General features: G+C 46.9%; 1 protein-coding gene across 3 annotated transcripts in view; it reads left to right on the top strand.

Moving 5' to 3' along the window:
* PAK5 (p21 (RAC1) activated kinase 5) overlaps positions 1 to 21442 on the top strand; it is a 293496-nt gene that overhangs the window by 194424 nt on the left and 77630 nt on the right. For all 3 annotated transcript variants that reach the window (XM_082250189.1, XM_082250188.1, XM_082250187.1), the window contains one exon: positions 10939 to 11718. In XM_082250189.1, the coding sequence (XP_082106315.1) occupies positions 10939 to 11718 (780 nt within the window). The remainder of the gene's footprint in view (positions 1 to 10938; positions 11719 to 21442) is intronic.

Raw genomic sequence — 21442 nt, 5'->3', positions numbered from 1 at the left:
TCACCCCTCTGTCCAAGTATACTACGTCCACAGTCACCCCTCTGTCCATGTATATTACGTCCACAGTCACCCCTCTGTCCATGTATATTACGTCCACAGCCACCCCTCTGCCCATGTATACTATGTCCACAGCCACCCCTCTGTCCATGTATACTACATCCACAGTCACCCCTCTGTCCATGTATACTACGTCCACAGCCACTCCTCTGTACAAGTATACTACATCCACAGTAACCCCTCTGTCCAAGTATACTACGTCCACAGCCACCCCTCTGTCCACCACCACCCCTCTGTCCATGTATACTACATCCACAGTCACCCCTCTGTCCATGTATACTATGTCCACAACCACCCCTCTGTCCATGTATACTACGTCCACGGTCACCCCTCTGTCCATGTATACTACGTCCACAGTCACCCCTCTGTCCATGTATACTACGTCCACAGCCACCCCTCTGTCCATGTATACTATGTCCACAGTCACCCCTCTGTCCATGTATACTACGTCCACAGTTACCCCTCTGTCCAAGTATACTACATCTGCAGTCACCCCTCTATCCATGTATACTACGTCCACAGTCACCTCTCTGTCCATGTATACTACGTCCACAGTCACCTCTCTGTCCATGTATACTATGTCCACAGTCACCCCTCTGTCCATGTATACTACGGCCACAGTCACCCCTCTGTCCATGTATACTACGTCTACAGTCACTCCTCTGTCCAAGTATACTACGTCCACAGTCACCCCTCTGTCCATGTATACTACATTCACAGCCACCCCTCTGTCCAAGTACAGTATACTACATCCACAGTAACCCCTCTGTCCAAGTATACTACATCCACAGCCACCCATCTGTCCATGTATACTATGTCCACAACCACCCCTCTGTCCATGTATACTACGTCCACAGCCACCCCTCTGTCCATGTATACTACGTCCACAGCCACCCCTCTGTCCATGTATACTATGTCCACAGTCACCCCTCTGTCCATGTATACTACGTCCACAACCACCCCTCTGTCCATGTATAATACGTCCACAACCACCCCTCTGTCCATGTATACTACGTCCACAGTCACCCCTCTGTCCATGTATACTACGTCCACAGCCATCCCTCTGTCCAAGTATACTACGTCCACAGCCACCCCTCTGTCCAAATATACTACGTCCACAGTCACCCCTCTGTCCATGTATACTACGTCCACAGTCACCCCTCTGTCCATGTATACTACGTCCACAGTCACCCCTCTGTCCAAGTATACTACGTCCACAGTCACCCCTCTGTCCATGTACAGTATATTACGTCCACAGTCACCCCTCTGTCCATGTATATTACGTCCACAGCCACCCCTCTGCCCATGTATACTATGTCCACAGCCACCCCTCTGCCCATGTATACTATGTCCACAGCCACCCCTCTGTCCATGTATACTACATCCACAGTCACCCCTCTGTCCATGTATACTATGTCCACAACCACCCCTCTGTCCATGTATACTACGTCCACGGTCACCCCTCTGTCCATGTATACTACGTCCACAGTCACCCCTCTGTCCATGTATACTACGTCCACAGCCACCCCTCTGTCCATGTATACTATGTCCACAGTCACCCCTCTGTCCAAGTATACTACGTCCACAGCCACCCCTCTGTCCAAGTATACTACATCCGCAGTCACCCCTCTATCCATGTATACTACGTCCACAGTCACCTCTCTGTCCATGTATACTACGTCCACAGTCACCTCTCTGTCCATGTATACTATGTCCACAGTCACCCCTCTGTCCATGTATACTACGGCCACAGTCACCCCTCTGTCCATGTATACTACGTCTACAGTCACTCCTCTGTCCAAGTATACTATGTCCACAGTCACCCCTCTGTCCAAGTATACTACGTCCACAGCCACCCCTCTGTCCAAGTATACTACATCCGCAGTCACCCCTCTATCCATGTATACTACGTCCACAGTCACCTCTCTGTCCATGTATACTACGTCCACAGTCACCTCTCTGTCCATGTATACTATGTCCACAGTCACCCCTCTGTCCATGTATACTACGGCCACAGTCACCCCTCTGTCCATGTATACTACGTCTACAGTCACTCCTCTGTCCAAGTATACTACGTCCACAGTCACCCCTCTGTCCATGTATACTACATCCACAGCCACCCCTCTGTCCAAGTACAGTATACTACATCCACAGTAACCCCTCTGTCCAAGTATACTACATCCACAGCCACCCCTCTGTCCATGTATACTATGTCCACAACCACCCCTCTGTCCATGTATACTACGTCCACAGCCACCCCTCTGTCCATGTATACTACGTCCACAGTCACCCCTCTGTCCATGTATACTACGTCTACAGTCACCCCTCTGTCCATGTATACTACGTCCACAGTCACCCCTCTGTTCAAGTATACTGCATCCACAGCCACCCTTCTGTCCATTTATACTGCGTCCACAGCCACCCCTCTGTCCATGTATACTACGTCCACAGTCACCCCTCTGTCCATGTATACTACGTCCACAGCCACCCCTCTGTACAAGTATACTACATCCACAGTAACCCCTCTGTCCAAGTATACTACGTCCACAGCCACCCCTCTGTCCATGTATACTATGTCCACAACCACCCCTCTGTCCATGTATACTACGTCCACGGTCACCCCTCTGTCCATGTATACTACGTCCACAGTCACCCCTCTGTCCATGTATACTACGTCCACAGCCACCCCTCTGTCCATGTATACTATGTCCACAGTCACCCCTCTGTCCATGTATACTACGTCCACAGTTACCCCTCTGTCCAAGTATACTACGTCCACAGCCACCCCTCTGTCCAAGTATACTACATCCGCAGTCACCCCTCTATCCATGTATACTACGTCCACAGTCACCTCTCTGTCCATGTATACTACGTCCACAGTCACCTCTCTGTCCATGTATACTATGTCCACAGTCACCCCTCTGTCCATGTATACTACGGCCACAGTCACCCCTCTGTCCATGTATACTACGTCTACAGTCACTCCTCTGTCCAAGTATACTACGTCCACAGTCACCCCTCTGTCCATGTATACTACATCCACAGCCACCCCTCTGTCCAAGTACAGTATACTACATCCACAGTAACCCCTCTGTCCAAGTATATTACATCCACAGCCACCCCTCTGTCCATGTATACTATGTCCACAACCACCCCTCTGTCCATGTATACTACGTCCACAGCCACCCCTCTGTCCATGTATACTACGTCCACAGTCACCCCTCTGTCCATGTATACTACGTCCACAGTCACCCCTCTGTCCATGTATACTACGTCCACAGTCACCCCTCTGTTCAAGTATACTGCATCCACAGCCACCCTTCTGTCCATGTACACTGCGTCCACAGCCACCCCTCTGTCCATGTATACTACGTCCACAGTCACCTCTCTGTCCATGTATACTACGTCCACAGCCACCCCTCTGTACAAGTATACTACATCCACAGTAACCCCTCTGTCCAAGTATACTACGTCCACAGCCACCCCTCTGTCCATGTATACTATGTCCACAACCACCCCTCTGTCCATGTATACTACATCCACAGTCACCCCTCTGTCCATGTATACTATGTCCACAACCACCCCTCTGTCCATGTATACTACATCCACGGTCACCTCTCTGTCCATGTATACTACGTCCACAGTCACCCCTCTGTCCATGTATACTACGTCCACAGCCACCCCTCTGTCCATGTATACTATGTCCACAGTCACCCCTCTGTCCATGTATACTACGTCCACAGTTACCCCTCTGTCCAAGTATACTACGTCCACAGCCACACCTCGGTCCAAGTATACTACATCCGCAGTCACCCCTCTATCCATGTATACTACGTCCACAGTCACCTCTCTGTCCATGTATACTACGTCCACAGTCACCTCTCTGTCCAAGTATACTATGTCCACAGTCACCCCTCTGTCCATGTATACTACGGCCACAGTCACCCCTCTGTCCATGTATACTACGTCTACAGTCACTCCTCTGTCCAAGTATACTACGTCCACAGTCACCCCTCTGTCCATGTATACTACATTCACAGCCACCCCTCTGTCCAAGTACAGTATACTACATCCACAGTAACCCCTCTGTCCAAGTATACTACATCCACAGCCACCCCTCTGTCCATGTATACTATGTCCACAACCACTCCTCTGTCGATGTATACTACGTCCACAGCCACCCCTCTGTCCATGTATACTACGTCCACAGTCACCCCTCTGTCCATGTATACTACGTCCACAGCCACCCCTCTGTCCATGTATACTACGTCCACAGCCATGCCTCTGTCCATGTATACTACGTCCACAGTCACCCCTATGTCCAAGTATACTACGTCCACAGTCACCTCTCTGTCCATGTATACTATGTCCACAGTCACCCCTCTGTCCATGTATACTACGTCCACAACCACCCCTTTGTCCATGTATACTACGGCCACAGTCACCCCTCTGCCAAGGTTTTACTTACCTCCTCATAAAAAGAAATCAGGTTTGTTTGACAACTTCTGTCTTTCATGAATCCATGCTGTCTGTTGCTTAACATATTTTTTTTCTAGCAAGAACTCATATATGTGGTCTTTTATTAAACTCTCCAGTATCTGCCCCAACTATAGAAGTTAAACTAACAGGTCTATAGTTACTTGGCAAATACTTTGATCCCTTTTTAAATATAGGCACCACATTGGCCCTACGCCAATCCAGTTGTACTATACCAGTCCTTAACGAATCCCTAAAAATTAGAAACAAAGGCATTGAAATGACAGAGCTCCATTATTTTAGGATGTGTGGGTGGGTGCCATCTGGTCCAGGCGCTTTATCCACCTTTATTCTGTCTAAATATTTCCGCAGCACATCACTTTTGAGCCATTTTGGATCATTTAAGGCTGTGTTAATGCCATCCTCAATATGGTCATGAGCTCCACAATGCTCCTTTGTATACACAGCGCTAAAGAAAGAGTTAAAAAAACTTGCCTTCTCTTTGTCCCCAGTCACCCACTCCTGATTATTTTGTAAAGGGCCTACATGCTCAGACCTAAGAATTTTTTGGGGGTTTGTCCTACTATCTTTTGCAATCTGTCATTCATTTTGAATTTTTGCGTCCTTGATTTCCTTTTTACATATTCTGTTATATTCTTTTTAACAATTAAACAATGATAGTGTTCCCTCATTTTTATATGTTTTAAAAGCTCTTTTCTTATTATTTATAGCTTTTTTAACTTTGGCCGTGAACCATATAGGTTTTATTTTTAGCCCTTTAAACGAATTGCCCATTGGAATATACTTTGCAGTGAGTTTGCTTACTGTCTTTTTGAAAATTTCCCATTTTTGTTCAGTGTTCATTGATGCCAATATTCCCTCCCAGTCTTAAGTCCTGGAGAGCAGCTCTCATCCTTGGAAAACTTTCTCTCTTAGAGTTAAGCGTTTTTATATTTCCTGAATGCTACAGTTAACATTAAATGAAATCATATTATGGTCACTGCTACCCAGATGTTCTTTTCTATGAACATTAGTAATACGCTCTGCATGGTTTCAGATTACCAGGTCCAGCAGAGCATCATTTCTAGTCGGGGCCTCAATAAAATGTACCATAAAAATGTCTTGTAATAGGTTTATACATTTTTGCCCTTTAACTGTTCCAGCAGTGCCATTACTCCAGTCAATGTCTGGTTAGTTAAAATTCCCCATTATTAAAACTGTCCCAGCCCTTGCAGCCCTTTCTATCTGTGCCAGGAGCTGAGTCTCTGCCTCCTCATTATTACTGGGAGGTCAATAACAAACTCCAATGATAATCTTTGTATTACGCACACCCATGTACATTTCCACCCATACTGCTTCAGACTCATCACACTCTCCATCAACTAGGTCCTCTTTCACACTCACTTTGAGATCACTTCTCACATAGAGACAGACACCACCACTCCTCCATTTTACCCTGTCTTTCCAAAACCGAGCATAGCCAGGAATATTAACCACTTTACCACCAGAGGATTTTGCTGTCATACGTCCAGGCCACTTTTTGCGATTCGGCACTGTGCAACTTTAACTGACAATTGCGTGGTCGTGCAACGCCGTACCCAAACGAAATTTACGTCCTTTTTTCCCCACAAACAGAGCTTTCTTTTGGTGGCATTTGATCACCTGTGCGATTTTTACTTTTTGCGCTATAAACAAAAAAAAAGCGTTTATTTTGAAAAAATAACAATATTTTTAACATTTTTTTATATGAAATTCCCCCCAAAAATGTTTTGGCAAGTTTGTTTTCTGCTACCTATGTTTGGTAAAAAAAATCACAATAAGCGTATTTTGATTGGTTTGCGCAAAAGTTATTGCGTTTACTAACTAAGGGAAAGATTTTTGTCATTTTTGGTGTTTTTTTTTTTTTTTAACGAGTAATGGCGGCGATCTGCAATTTTTTTTGCGGGACTGCGACATTGCGGCGGACAGATCGGACCCTTGACTGACACTTTTGGGGGTACCTGTGACATTACTGCAGTAATCAGTGTATATATATGCACTGTTACTGTAAAAATGACACTGGCAGGGAAGGGGTTAATTTTATTGGCGAGGGAGGGGTTAATGTATGCCTGGTGCTTACTGACATGTGTGGGGGGGGGGGGTGACTGAGTGACACAAGGACAGATCGCATGTTCAAGACTGCAATCTGTCACTCCCTGTCACTTAGGAGATCCGCCCGCTCTGTTTACACAGGCGGGCGGATCTCCAAACTAGATTCCCCGACGATCGGGGAAGAGCAGCGGCTATCGCCGCCGCTCCTCCCCTGGCCCGACTCCCGCTGTGACTGAAAACAGCGGGAGCGCGCCTCCGGCGGCGCGCGAGCGCCGCCTACAGGGGGAGGAGTCCAGCGACGTAGTACTACGTCGTTGGATGATAACGAACCACTTTGCCGCAGTACGGTCAACGTGACTGGTCGGCAAGTGGTTAATAGCTCAGTCATGTGAAGAATGAAGCCAAGATTCAGCAATACCAATTAAATCATAGTTCTCCTCGTGCACCACAGCTTCCAACTCACCTATTTTTCTTTGCAGACTTCTGGCATTGGTGAACAAACACTTAAATCATTGTCACATTTTGCACACTTATTTTGCAAATTTTTTTTTTTTTTTTGGTACGCATACTACCATTTCCAATAGTTGTTTGTAATGTGGGAACCTTCTTATCCTCTGCCAAACCTCTCCCCCCATCTTTCCCCATTCCACCCACCAATAGGGGCTGACCCCTGTCTGACCTGTCTTCCCCATTATAATCAAATTAACCCTTCCCCCTCAATCCTAGTTCAAATACTCCTCCAGCCTTCCCATAAACCTCTCCCCAGCACAACAGACCCCCTTCCATTTAGGTGCAAACCATCTTTAGCATATAGGCTGCACCCCAATGAAAAGTGAGCCCAGTGCTCTAAAAACCCAAATCCCTTCTTCTTACACCAGGTCTTTTGCCATACATTCAGCTCTCTAATCTCACCCTGTCTTTCCTGTGTTGCGCATGGCACAGGCAATATTTCAGAGACTATCACCTTGGAAGTCCTTCACTTCAACTTGCAGCCTAGTTCATTAAATTGGTTCTTAAGCAGCCTCCACATTACATATATTCTGTCGTTGGTTCCAATGTGGACCAAGACAGCTTGGTCATGCCCAGCCCCTCCCAGTAATTTATCAACCTGGTCCACCACATGCCCAACCCTGGCACCAGGCAGAGAGCAAACCATTCGGGTGAGGCGATCATGGCGACAAATTATTCTATCAGTCCTTCTGATTATAGAATCCCCTTCGACCACCAACTGCTTACCTGCACTACCCTCACCACCCCTACTAGATGGGCTGCTCTCCCGGCTGTTAGGGATAGCAGTGACATCTAGGGCTGCCACCTCTGAGCTTGCCACCAACACATCTTCACCCAACGTGGCAAATCTGTTGGGGTGCTCAAACCCAGGGCTGGCCTTACTTTTCTGTGAGTCCCTACCACTCCCTCTGACTGTATTAACCCATCTTCCTACCTGATAATCTTGACTTACCCCTCCCCATTAACCCTACTAGCCACCTGCTCAGCAAGCAGAAGACCCCTTTCAAGGTTGTCAGTTGTGCCAAGTGATGAAATCTGCTCCTCCATATCTCTAATGTGAGCTTCCAGAAGGACAACCTGCTCACATCTGTCACAGCGGTATCCATCCTGGAGCGGTTTCTCCGCTATTGTATACATGCGGCACACTGTGCACTGCACAAAACCTTTAATCTTGCTTGCGCACATTTTCCCGGTTACAACAATAATGCAACTGATAAAAATATTCAGATGTTACTTACAGTTCTGAAGACTTCTGTTCTAATCTCCTGTTTTCAACTCTGGTTTTTAACTCACCACCTAGTCAGAGTTCCAGCAAACAAAAAGGTGGCAAACTCAAGAAAGAGCAAGCTCAGAAATGAGTCCTACAGAAAATTATCTAGGACCTGAAGCACCTGTGACTAATTTACCACTCCCCTAATTAGTAGTATGAAGGAAGGAAAGAGAGAGAAAAAAAAAGGCTATTTAAAAAGTGACCGTAAAGGTGTAAAAAACTGCAAGCAAAGACCCGCTTAAAAAAAAAAAAGAAAGACTAAAAATGCAAACACTCACCAGCAGTCAAAAGCCAAACTGTTGATCACTCTCCACTCAAATTTCCCACTCTTCAGTCTTCAAACAGCAAATCTGGCAAGCCCTATGACTAAGCCTCCAGTGGGTGGGGTGAAATGCATCAGAGGGCGTGGTTTGGCGGAGACATGTAGGCTGAGGTCGCTCCTTATCTTTTGGTTTCATGGGTTGGTCGGGAGAGCAGCACCCCCCTATCCATACACTATATTACCAAAAGTATTGGGACGCCTGCCTTTTCACGCACATGAACTTTAATGGCATCCCAGTCTTAGTCTGTAGGGTTCAATATTGAGTTGGCCCACCCTTTGCAGCTATAACAGCTTCAACTCTTCTGGGAAGGCTGTCCACAAGGTTTAGGAGTGTGTCTATGGGAATGTTTGGCCATTCTTCCAAGAGCACGTTTGTGAGGTCAGGCACTAATGTGGACGAGAAGGCCTAGATTGCAGTCTGTGCTCTAATTTATCATAAAGGTGTTCTATTGGGTTGAGGTCAGGGCTCTGTGCAAGCCAGTCAAGTTCCTCCACCTCAAACTTGCTTGTCCATGTCTTTAGGGACCTTGCTTTGTGCACTGGTGCGCAGTCATGTTGGAACAGGAAGAGGCCATCCCCACAAAGTTGGGAGCATGAAATAGCTCAAAATGTTTTGGAATGCTGACTCCTTAAGAGTTCCCTTCACTGAAACTAAGGGGCTAGGCCCAACCCCTGAAAAACAACCCCACACCATAATCCCCCCTCCAACAAATGATTTGGACCAGTGCACAAAGCAAGGTCCATAAAGATGTGGATGAGCGAGTTTGGAGTGGAGGAACTTGACTGGCCTGCACAGAGTCCTGGCCTCAACCCGGTAGAACATCTTTGGGATGAATTAGAGCAGAGACTGCAAGCTAGAACTTCTCATCCAAATCAGTGTCTGACCTCACAAATGCGCTTCTGGAAGAATGGTCAACACTCCCATAGACACACTCCTAAAACCTTGTGGACAGCCTTTCCAGAAGAATTGAAGCTGGTGTAGCAGCAAAGGGTGGGCCAACTCAATATTGAACCCTACAGACTAAGACTTGGATGCCATTAAATTTCATGTGCGTGTAAAGGCAGGTGTCCCAATACTTTTGGTAATATAGTGTATACAGTTTACTTTCTGGATGGGTATATGAATATGTCAGGATCCCTGTTTTTGTTGATCAGGGAAGAGGCGCAACAAGCATTACTAACCAGGTTGCAGGCAATGAGGAGGTGCTGTTTTACCTCGTAACCACTTGCTTTAACTCCTTGAATACCACACTAGCATGTTGCAACGGCATGCAATGCATAGCATGCGTTTGTGAGGCGCTTGCAGAGGGGCCCTTTCGATTACCCTTGAAAGTGACAGGAGGTGTGGATCCTGCTTCAGCCACAAAGCAAAGCAGCCTAGCCACAGCATGTGTACATCCATGCCTACCGCCTTTGCAGTTAAAGGGTGTAGCAGCTGGTAGGCGGTAAAAGTGCAGCTCAACCACAGGTTTTTTTTCTCGCACCTCAAACTCCCATGTTAAAGAGCCCTTGGTTCTACTTTAATACTTACCCCTCCCAAAGCCCATGATGTCAATCTTTGCTGTCTTCACAAGCTATTCTGGCAGGAGTGTCCAAATGATTGGTCCCCCTCTTTGTGCTGTGGTTCCTTTTTCTGACAGCTACATCACTACAGGACACAGTAGGGGCCAGAGGAAGGAACCACAAAGTACATACAATCAGCTTATTTGTACAGATATCTCACCACTCTACATTCCAACTCCTGCACTTTAGCGAGATGACGTCTTCCGAGTCATGTGCCGATGATGTCATCACGCTACAGTGCCGGAGTTGAGATGTAGAGTGTTGAAGTATCTGTACATGTGAGCTGATTGTATGCATTGGAGGACATTCTAATTGTATGCATTGGAGGACCAAACTTTCCACCAATTTCCTGAAAGCGTGCCAAATGTTGAAGGTGTTTCAACAAGCTTACGAAGACAGAAGAGATTGGTTGCATAGGGATAAATCATTTTTTTTTTTTTTTTGTAGGAATGCCTTTGATTTTCATTTGTAAAAAAGAACAGCCTATTTGTGGTGCCTGGTAAAAAATTTCAAAAAGTTGACGGCAACTATATTAAACAGCCACCAAGAAATACTGTATATGAATTCTGGTAGCCATTGAAATGCTTTATATGGAAGAATATTTTGATCAGGAGTAATAATTGTTCTTTTTGTGATTATTTCACTGCAGACGATCGTCAGAGGCAGTAAACCTCCATTAGATGCTTCCATCAATGGCTTGCTTGAAGACTTCGACAACATTTCCGTAACGCGTTCCAACTCCCTAAGAAAAGAAAGTCCACCCACCCCACGCCAAGGACATTCCAACCATTCGAAGAGTTACCCGGAAGAAAATGGCTTCTTCGCCTTCTCCCACTACAGCCTTGAACCGGAGATCCCCAGAGGCAACATCTCTGAGAGGTACAAGGAACGGAGTCTGAGTGCTGAGGAGGCTGAGGGCTACTACAGGGCGAACAAGCCGACCAGGCACAATGGGCATCCGGTTAAAATGAGGTCCTATGAAGCCTACTTTCCTGAAGTTAAAAATGTGAACATGTTGGGTTACGCCTCGGAGTACCACCCACAGCTGGAGACGAAAAGCAAATCTGTTGACCAGTGTGGAGCACCATGGGACTACAACAGGGTCACCGGTACATCTCTTCAGGACTACAGGGACTATTTTCCACCTTCTATTACAGGGACCGTCATGCTGAGCGAGGGCTCGAAAGAAAGACTTGAGTACAGTGAATGGGGAGATGGTCTTTTTAAGGATGATTATGATAAGAGACCCAAGTCATCCTATGTAACTCAAACCAGTCCTCAACCAGCCATAAGACAAAGGTCAAGGTCAGGATCAGGCCTTCAAGAACCAGTCATACCTTATGGTGCACTGAAAACCAACCAGCAAGGGCATTCTTTTGCTTCGTACACCTACCCGCGTTTGTCAGAAACCGCAGCGTGCATTCCAAAGGTAATACTGTATATCGGTATTTTATATTGTATTTGTATATGTTAAAGCACAGTTATGAACATGGGATGGGGGGGGGGAACAGCCCATACACATGTAGGGGGCCCGGACACTTTTCAGGGCCGGGAGAAGGCAGGGGCGCCGCGTGGCTGCACTGGCTTATTATATAGGGGCACTACAGAAGAGGATTCGGCAGCTGCTGCTTCTCTGTGTTATTGAGCTCACATCGGCTCATTACTACCACCTGTGGCCTTTTTCTGCATGTCCAATCCTCATGTGTATGGTGTGTATGGTGCCTGTACTGTATTCTGTGCTCAGCTCCAGCTCTTTTATGTGTCTCAGCAACATGTGTCAGCTTTGTGTAAACAAGAGCTGGGACTAGGAAGACCTCCTGTGCAAGTAGGGGGCTGTTTGTGTAAAGGGGGGAGGAGCTCCATGTGTATTTACAGATGTGTGTGTGTGTGTGGGGGGGGGGGGGGCTGAGTGCATACAGGTGTGAAGGGGGACTTGGTGTGTACAAGTGTGGGGGGCTAAGTGTGCAGAGGTGTGAGGGGGGGACTAAGTTCGTACAGGTGTGAGGGGGGGCTGAGTGCATACAGGTGTGAGGGGGGGGGGGCTGAGTGCATATAGGTGCGAAGGTGCGAAGGGGGACTTGGTGTGTACAAGTGTGGGGGGCTAAGTGTGTAGAGGTGTGAGGGGGGCTGAGTGTGTACAGGTGTGGGGGGGGCTGAGTGCCTACAGGTGTGGGGGGGCTGAGTGCATACAGGTGTGAGGGGGGCTGAGTGTATACAGGTGTGAGGGAGGGCTGAGTGCATACAGGTGTGAGGGGGGCTGAGTGTGTACAGGTGTGAGGGGGGGCTGAGTGTGTACAGGTATGAGGGGGCTAAGTGCATACAGGTGTGAGTTGGGCTAAGTGTGTACAAGTGTGAGGGGGGACTAAGTGCACACAGGTGTGAGGGGGGGCTGAGTGTGTACAGGTGTGAGGTGGGGCTGGGAGCGTGCAGATGTGGGGGGGGGGGGGCTAAGTGCGTACAGGCATGGGGGTGGGGGCGAAGTGCGTGCAGGTGTGAGGGGGGATAAATGTGTTCAGGCTGAGAGGGGTTGGGTGTGTACAGGTGTGAGGGGGCTGAGTGTGCTGGATTGGGATTGCTGAATATATGGGAATGTCTCTTTACTGGATTGATATGTCTCTTTGGTGAATATATATATATATATATATATATATATATATATATATATATATATATATATATATATATATACCCCTCACATTTTTGTAAATATTTTATTATATCTTTTCATGTGACAACACTGAAGAAATGACACTTTGCTACAATGTAAGTAGTGAGTGTACAGCTTGTATAACAGTGTAAATTTACTGTCCCCTCAAAATAACTCAACACACAGCCATTAATGTCTAAACCGCTGGCAACAAAAGTGAGTACACCCCTAATAAACACTTCCAAATTGGGTCCAAAAGTGTCAATATTTTGTGTGGCCACCATTATTTTCCAGCACTGCCTTAACCCGCTTGGGCATGGAGCTCACCAGAGCTTCACAGTTTGCCACTGGAGTCCTCTTCCACTCCTCCATGATGACATCACGGAGCTGGTGGATGTTAGAGACCTTGCGCTCCTCCACCTTCCATTTGAGGATGCTCCACAGATGCTCAATATGGTTTAGGTCTGGAGACATGCTTGGCCAGTCCATCACCTTTACTCTCAGTTTCTTTAGCAAGGTAGTGGTCATCTTGGAGGTGTGTTTGGGGTCGTTATCATGTTGGAATATTGCCCTGCAGCCCAGTCTACGAAGAGGGGGGATCATGCTCTGCTTAAATATGTCACAGTACATGTTTGCATTCATGGTTTCCTCAATGAACTGTAGCTCCCCAGTGCCGGCAGCACTCATGCAGCCCCAGACATGACACTCCCACCACCATGCTTGACTGTAGGCAACACACACACTTGTCTTTGTGCTCCTCACCTGGTTGCCACCACACACACTTGACACCATCTGAACCAAATAAGTTTATCTTGGTCTCATTAGACCAGAGGACATGGTTCCAGTAATCCATGTCCTTAGTCTGCTTGTCTTCAGCAAACTGTTTGTGGGCTTTCTTGTGCATCATCTTTAGAAGAGGCTTCCTTCTGGGACGACAGCCATGCAGACCAATTTGATGCAGTGTGCAGTGTATGGTCTGAGCACTGACAGGTTGACCCCCCACCCTTTAAGCCTCTGCAGCAATGCTGGCAGCACTCATACGTCTATTTCCCAAAGACAACCTCTGGATATGACGCTGAGCACGTGCACTCAACTTCCTTGGTCGCCCATAGCGAGGCCTGTTCTGAGTGGAACCTGTCCTGTTAAACCGCTGTATGGTCTTGGCCACCATGCTACAGCTCGGTTTCAGGGTCTTGGCAATCTTCTTATAGCCTAGGCCAGAGATCCTCAAACTACGGCCCTCCAGCTGTTGCGGAACCACACATCCCATGAGGCATTGTAAAACTCTGACATTCACAGACATGACCAGGCATGTTGGGAATTGTAGTTCCTGGACAACTGGAGGGCCATAGTTTGAAGACCCCTGGCCTAGGCCATCTTTATGTAGAGCAACAATTCTTTATTTCAGATCCTCAGAGAGTTCTTTGCCATGAGGTGCCATGTTGAACTTCCAGTGACCAGTATGAGAGAGTGAAAGCGATAACACCAAATTTACCACACCTGCTTCTCATTACACCTGAGACCTTGTAACACTAATGAGTCACATGACACCGGAGAGGGAAAATGGCTAATTGGGCCCAATTTGGACATCGTCACTTAGGGGTGTACTTACTTTTGTTGCCAGCGGTTTAGACATCAATGGCTGTGTGTTGAGTTATTTTGAGGGGACAGCAAATTTACACTGTTATACACTTTACATTGTAGCAAAGTGTCATTTCTTCAGTGTCGTCACATGAAAAGATAGAATAAAATATTTACAAAAATGTGAGGGGGTGTACTCACTTTTGTGAGATAGTGTGTGTGTATTTATATATACTGTGTATATATATATATATATATTTTTTTTTATTTATTTATTTATTTATTTATTTTTTAGTCTTTTTGTCTTAGATCTGCTAGGGGAGGATAGATTGGGGGGGGGGGGGGGATTTAAAAGGTAGTGCAGTTGGTGTAGGTCCTGCTAAAAAGAGCCTACCTTGTCGCAATGGGAGTCTTCATGTTTTTTGGACAAAATGTAATTCCTTGCTGTTAAATCTCGAAAGCACTTAGAATTTGTAACACATTTTTTTATTTTCATATATTAAGTTGTAAGAGTGGTAAAATAGAAGTGGGTGCACTGAAGTACTCGGTGGAAAGGCCAGTGGGTGCAATCGGTGGGACAGTCAGTGGGTGGAATCGTCGGGACAGCCAGTGGGTGGAATCGGTGGGACAGCCAGTGGGTGGAATCGGTGGGACAGTCAGTGGGTGGAATCGGTGGGACAGTCAGTGGGTGGAATCGGTGGGACAGCCAGTGGGTGGAATCGGTGGGACAGCCAGTGAGTGGAATCGGTGGGACAGCCAGTGGGTGGAATCGTCGGGACAGCCAGTGGGTGGAATCGGTGGGACAGCCAGTGGGTGGAATCGGTGGGACAGTCAGTGGGTGGAATCGGTGGGACAGCCAGTGGGTGGAATCGGTGGGACAGCCAGTGAGTGGAATCGGTGGGACAGCCAGTGGGTGGAATCGTCGGGACAGCCAGAGGGTGGAATCGGTGGGACAGCCAGTGGGTGGAATCGTCGGGACAGCCAGTGGGTGGAATCGTCGGGACAGCCAGTGGGTGGAATCGGTGGGACAGCCAGTGGGTGGAATCGGTGGGACAGCCAGTGGGTGGAATCGGTGGGACAGCCAGTGGGTGGAATCGTCGGGACAGCCAGTGGGGGGAATCGGTGGGACAGCCAGTGGGTGAAATTGTCGGGACAGTCAGTGGGTGGAATCGGTGGGACTGTCAGTGGGTGGAATCGTCGGGACAGTCAGTGGGTGGAATCAGTGGGACAGTCAGTGGGTGGAATCGTCGGGACAGCCAGTGGGTGGAATCAGTGGGACAGTCAGTGGGTGGAATCGGTGGGACAGCCAGTGGGTGGAATTGTCGGGACAGTCAGTGGGTGGAATCGGTGGGACAGTCAGTGGGTGGAATCGGTGGGACAGTCAGTGGGTGGAATCGGTGGGACAGTCAGTGGGTGGAATCGGTGGGACTGTCAGTGGGTGGAATCGTCGGGACAGTCAGTGGGTGGAATCAGTGGGACAGTCAGTGGGTGGGCCTTGAAGAATGTTGGTGGTTAGGCCCAGGCCTAAAGCTGTGTAGGGGGCCCCAAAATTTCTGATGGCTGCCCTGCCTATCTACCAAGATTGTGAAGTGAAATGTTTGAGCTAATGCCTAAGAAAAAGTTGGATACTTATGCAAATTTACTGTCATAATAGCATTTTTGGCAGAATGTCTTTTTTTCTGGCTAATGTAAAATCAGAGAAGAAAAAAGATGAGAAGAAAGTGACAACTAATTAGGTTAAGAGCCGAGGAAATACTGTACATACGTCTTCGTAACACAAGATATTATGTAACAATTCTAAAGAACATTAGAGGAAATTGGCAAATAAATGTATCTAATGGTCTACGTTTAAGTAGTAGTAAACCTAAAACCAATAATGTAACATATTGCAGTTTACCAATTATTAGATGTGGTGGATGCTTTCGTTTTCTTTTTTAGGCTTTTTTTCTCCGTTTTCACCTGGTGATCTGGCCAGTAACACACCTCCTGTGATAGAGACGCCATTCAGAGATCGCCTTGCATTTTTCCTAATGAACGCAAAACATTCTCTGATTGGATGAGGTAGAGAGATGGGGCAGTAACGTTATAATTTCCACCTCATCCAATCAGAGAATTACTTTTTTTTTAGTTGAGAAAAATACAAGCCGTTCTCTGAATGGTGGCCATGCCGAACAACTGATCCCCAGAGCCGGTGCTAGACTATTTTGCACCATAGGCAAGACCAATTTCTTGCACCCCCTCCAAAAAAAATACATTGCCCCCCTTCCTGTACATATGCCCCCCCTTTTAACCCCACTCTCCCCTTCCTGTATACACTGCCCCCTTTAATCCTACTCCCCTCTTTCTGTACTCACTGCCCCCCCCCTTCCTGCACACACTGCCCTTCTTTAACCCTTCACCCACTTCATATACACACTGCCCCCCTTTAACCCTACACCCCCCCTTCATTTACACACTGCCCCTCCTTTAACCCTACACCCCCCTTCATATACACACTGCCCCCCTTTAACCCTACACCCCCCTTCATTTACACACTGCCCCTCCTTTAACCCTACACCCCCCTTCATATACACACTGCCCCCCTTTAACCCTTCTCATCCCTTCATATACAAATGCCCCCCTTTAACCCTACATACCCTTTCTTGTACACACTGCCCTTCTTTAATGCTACTCCCCTCCCTTCCTGCACACACTGCCCCCCCTTTAACCCTACACCCCCCTTCCTATACACACTGCCCCCCTTTAACCCTACACCCCCTTCATATACACACTGCCCCTCCTTTAACCCTACACCCCCTTCATATACACACTGCCCCTCCTTTAACCCTACACCCCCTTCATATACACACTTCCCCTCCTTTAACCCTACACCCCCTTCATATACACACTGTCCCCCTTTAACTCTACACTCCCCTTCATATACACACTGCCCCTCCTTTAACCCTAAACCCCCCTTCATATACACACTGCCCCTCCTTTAACCCTACACATCCCTTCATATACAAAGTGCCCCCCTTTCACCCTACATACCCCTTCTTGTACACACTGCCCCTCCCCCCTTCCTTCACACACTATACAAAGTGCCCCCCTCTCTATAGGTGACCTCCACGGGGGATGAGGAGGTGACAGGAGAGGAATGTGGCACTGACCATGGCTGCGCCCTAGGGGTGGCAGTGCTCCCTAGGTGGCCACCTAGTTTGCCTAGTGGTAGCACGGGCCCTGCTAATACCCCTTTGTTTAGTATGCAGCAGGGTACCTGCTTGGCACAGGACCTGGAAAATAGTAAGGATAGTAGTGGCAGCTACTACAGCAATTCTCTGCTCCCACAGAGACCTGCCAGGTATGGAATATGTATACTTAAAATAGTCCAAGCTGGAATAATGTAATGTAGCACCTCTACCCCCCCTTACACCCCAAGGGCAGGATTGCACCTCCGGAGGCAGGGGGTGCGCTAGCATTTCAACCCAGGGCTGAGTCCAAGGCTAAAATGGGGACTGAGAAAGGATATTGTGCGCCAGTCACTTCTATTTCTTTAGAGTTTTATTGCAGAACAGATAAAGAGTTGAGGGTTAGGGGTCCCGGATACTGTAGCAGAGTACTTACAGACTCTCCAGACCCAGATCATTGTCCAGTTTCACAGTGTCCAAACCTTTAAGCTGACCCAGTAACACTGTAAGCACGTTCCCAGATTTTAGTGCATCCTCTAAGTGAGTCACCAGGTCCTTCTGAGAAACCAGCCTTCTTCCTGGCTCTCTCCAGCAAGGGGCCTCCCCTGGGTCTTGACATAGCTTCCTCCAGACCAGGCAGGACAGCTTGAGGACCACTTCAGCAGATGATGAGCCCCAGAACTGGTTAATGGGACTAACAGCAGAGCTGCATCCAACAGCCACTCTCCAGGCCTCAGCCCAGGGGAAGAGAGAGAGAGCACATGGCCTGTCCCAAATATATATCCTCCCCCAGCATGCACCAGCAGCATAAACCTCCTACTGGATTGGCCAAAGGAGATATAAATATCCATAACTCAATTTGGTTTATGAAATCTCATACTATACCCATTGGCATCTGTGACAGCTTAGAGAAAAAACAGGCGAAGAACTACACAGTTAGTCGGGGCTGACTACCACTCAGCCAAAAACTAAATTTAGGCTAGTAGCCCCTGTTTAGGACAGGAGTGCTACAGTAACTATGCAAAAAAATAATAAATATGTGGAGTTCAGCTTTAAGATCTTGTTCACATGGGCAGCCAGGAGACAGTAAAAGCAGGTTAACCAGACCGCCCCACGCAGATACACTGCGGCAGAGTGGCCCTGCTGTGTGAAATCACATACCTGTATAGAATTTTGTGCAGTGGTCTGGGGCGCGCACGTGCGTGGCGATCCCCTCCTGCTGCGATTGGACACAGTGGGAGTCAATCAGCGGGTCCGGCAGACACCTTCCCCATACAGTTAGAGAGCACTCCCTAGGAGCACATTTAACCCTTTGATTGCTCTTGATGTTAACCACTTCCCTGCCAGTGTCATTAGTACAGTGACAGTGCTTTTTTTTTTAGCACTGATCACTATATTGGTGTCACAGGTCCCCAAAAGTGTCACTGTGTGTCAGATTTGCCTGCCGTAAATTGCTAATCGCCACCATTACTAGTAAAAAAAAAAATATATAACAAAGTTTGTAGATGCTAACATTTTTGCGCCAACCAATCAATATACGCTTATTGGGATTTTTTTTTACCAAAAATATGTAGCAGAATACATAATGGCCTAAATTGATGAAGAAATTATATTTTTTCCATTTTTTTATTGGGTGTGTTTTATAGCAGATAGTAAAAAATATTGTTTTTTTTTTCTTCATTTTTTTGTTTGTAGCGCAAAAAATAAAAACCGCAGAGGTGATCAAATACCACCAAAAGAAACCTCAATTTGTGGGGAAAAAAATGACATCAATTTTATTTAGGTACAGCGTAGCACGACCGCGCAATTGTCAGTTAAAATAACGCAAAAAATGGCCTGGTTATAAAGGGGGGTAAACTGATAAAGCCGCAGTGTTAGCTTCCCCAGTTTTACCACTCCTACTGCGGTTTTATCGCCCCCTAGTGATCACCTGAAGAAAAGCATGCAGCTGCTCAATGCTGTACACATGCCACAGAAAAAATTATACACCATGCAAGTGGTATGGCTACTGAGAGCGATCCATTTACATGTAGGGGGGCCGCGACTCAGCTGCTCCCCAGTCGAATGTCATGCATTTAGTAGGGTAAAATACTGTAGGTGGTGGCATATCATCTCCTCACCTTCTGTCAAATGTCTCTGAAAAGCGATCCACCGCAGAACGCTTTTCAGAGAGCAGCCACATGTATGAACAAGCTCTATAACTCACATGTCCCATTGGCATAAAACATATTAAGGATCTGTATCAGACATTTATGATTCCTTTTATGAATTTTGATTACAATAAAAACAGAATAAATGGAACTATAAATAAATATGTCACCAATGTTCCCCATCAGCATTCTTCAATAATTATATGAATCTTTGTTCTTATTGAAAACATGCGTGTTGGGTTTATCATGGCACGGAGATATATGTTCAGCAATCTATAAATACTATCATTGTTCTGCTTTTATATTCATTATCACAGTTGTTTGTGGCACATTATCATTAGGAATACAATACAAATAAGTGCAGGACTAGATATATGTGTGCGAGGGAAGTTTTATAGCCCCGTAATTTAACCCATTATTTTTTTTATATCCTAGTATTAATCATTACTAGGAACTAAACTTCAGGGAAATAATATAATATGCCTTTGTGATGATGGTGGGTAGCAGTTTTAGTTTCTGCACCACATTGACAGGGATATAGTTATATCTTTATCACTCATTAAAGCAGAACTCAACTTCCCCCACCACCACCAACCCCCCTATGTTTTTTACCCCTTACCTGTGTTCCGAGGTTCGCTTCAAAACACATACTCAACCCATAAATCCAACATTGTCCCACTGCAAATACACTGTTTGGGTGCCATACAGCAGGTCCTGTGCCGCCATCTTGGTTCTCTACACCTGGCTGTTGTTTCTGGGTGAAGACTGGCAGCTCTGATACCCACCATCTAGCCCACCAGCTAGCCACTTCATGCTCAGGGCACACTCCAGACCATTCAACTAGCCGCAGAGCACTTTACAGGTCCAGGGTCATGGTAAACCCACTGGTGGAACCTGGTCTTCCTAGTAAATATACCCACTGGAGTGGTAGAAGACTGTCTGGATGGGGCTTGTTTCCTGGGTCCAGTACTGACATTCTATAGCTCGAACTGTGTTTTGGTGGCCACAGAGTGCCTTCCAGACTACCAGTGTGGTAAGTCACAAGAGCTTTACCCTTCTGGAGCCTGGAAAGGTGTAGTGGTTGTACTTAGTGTGCTAGTCTCTACACTAGCATGGATGCAGGTCTATAGAACTATTGTTTATAGACATCATCCAATCTATCTTATGGATGTGAACCATCTCCATTGGCTCCATTTGTAGCTCTTTGAACTCAGTCGCATAAGTTCTCAGTGCTACAAAGGAAGTGTCATGGAATTGCAATAGCGTTTGGCAGCTTACCTGTTCCTTCATGTCTGTATTAGAGGCCGGACTTTACTTCTGGTTCCTTTTTATCATCTCTCCTTCCGTTTCCTGCCCCACCCCAGGTCATCACAGGAAGTCTATATTAACCAGTGCACTGCAGGTCTGCTTTGCTGTTCAACAGTGTTTGTTTCTTGTTTCCCGTGTGCTTCATCTACCTTTCTGTGTTCCGACTTTGACTTGTCTCTGACTATTCCTGTTTGCCTGTTACCCTGACCTTTGGCCTGTCCCTTGTTTACCCTCGTCTGCCTGTTACCCCGACCTCGGCTTACCCATCACCATTCCGTGTGTCCTGAGTGGCTGCTTCCC

The sequence above is a fragment of the Pelophylax lessonae genome, assembly GCF_965119305.1.
Source record: "Pelophylax lessonae genome assembly, chromosome: 3".
NCBI classification, from domain to species: Eukaryota; Metazoa; Chordata; class Amphibia; order Anura; family Ranidae; genus Pelophylax; species Pelophylax lessonae.
This window is presented reverse-complemented; position numbering and strand designations above follow the sequence as displayed.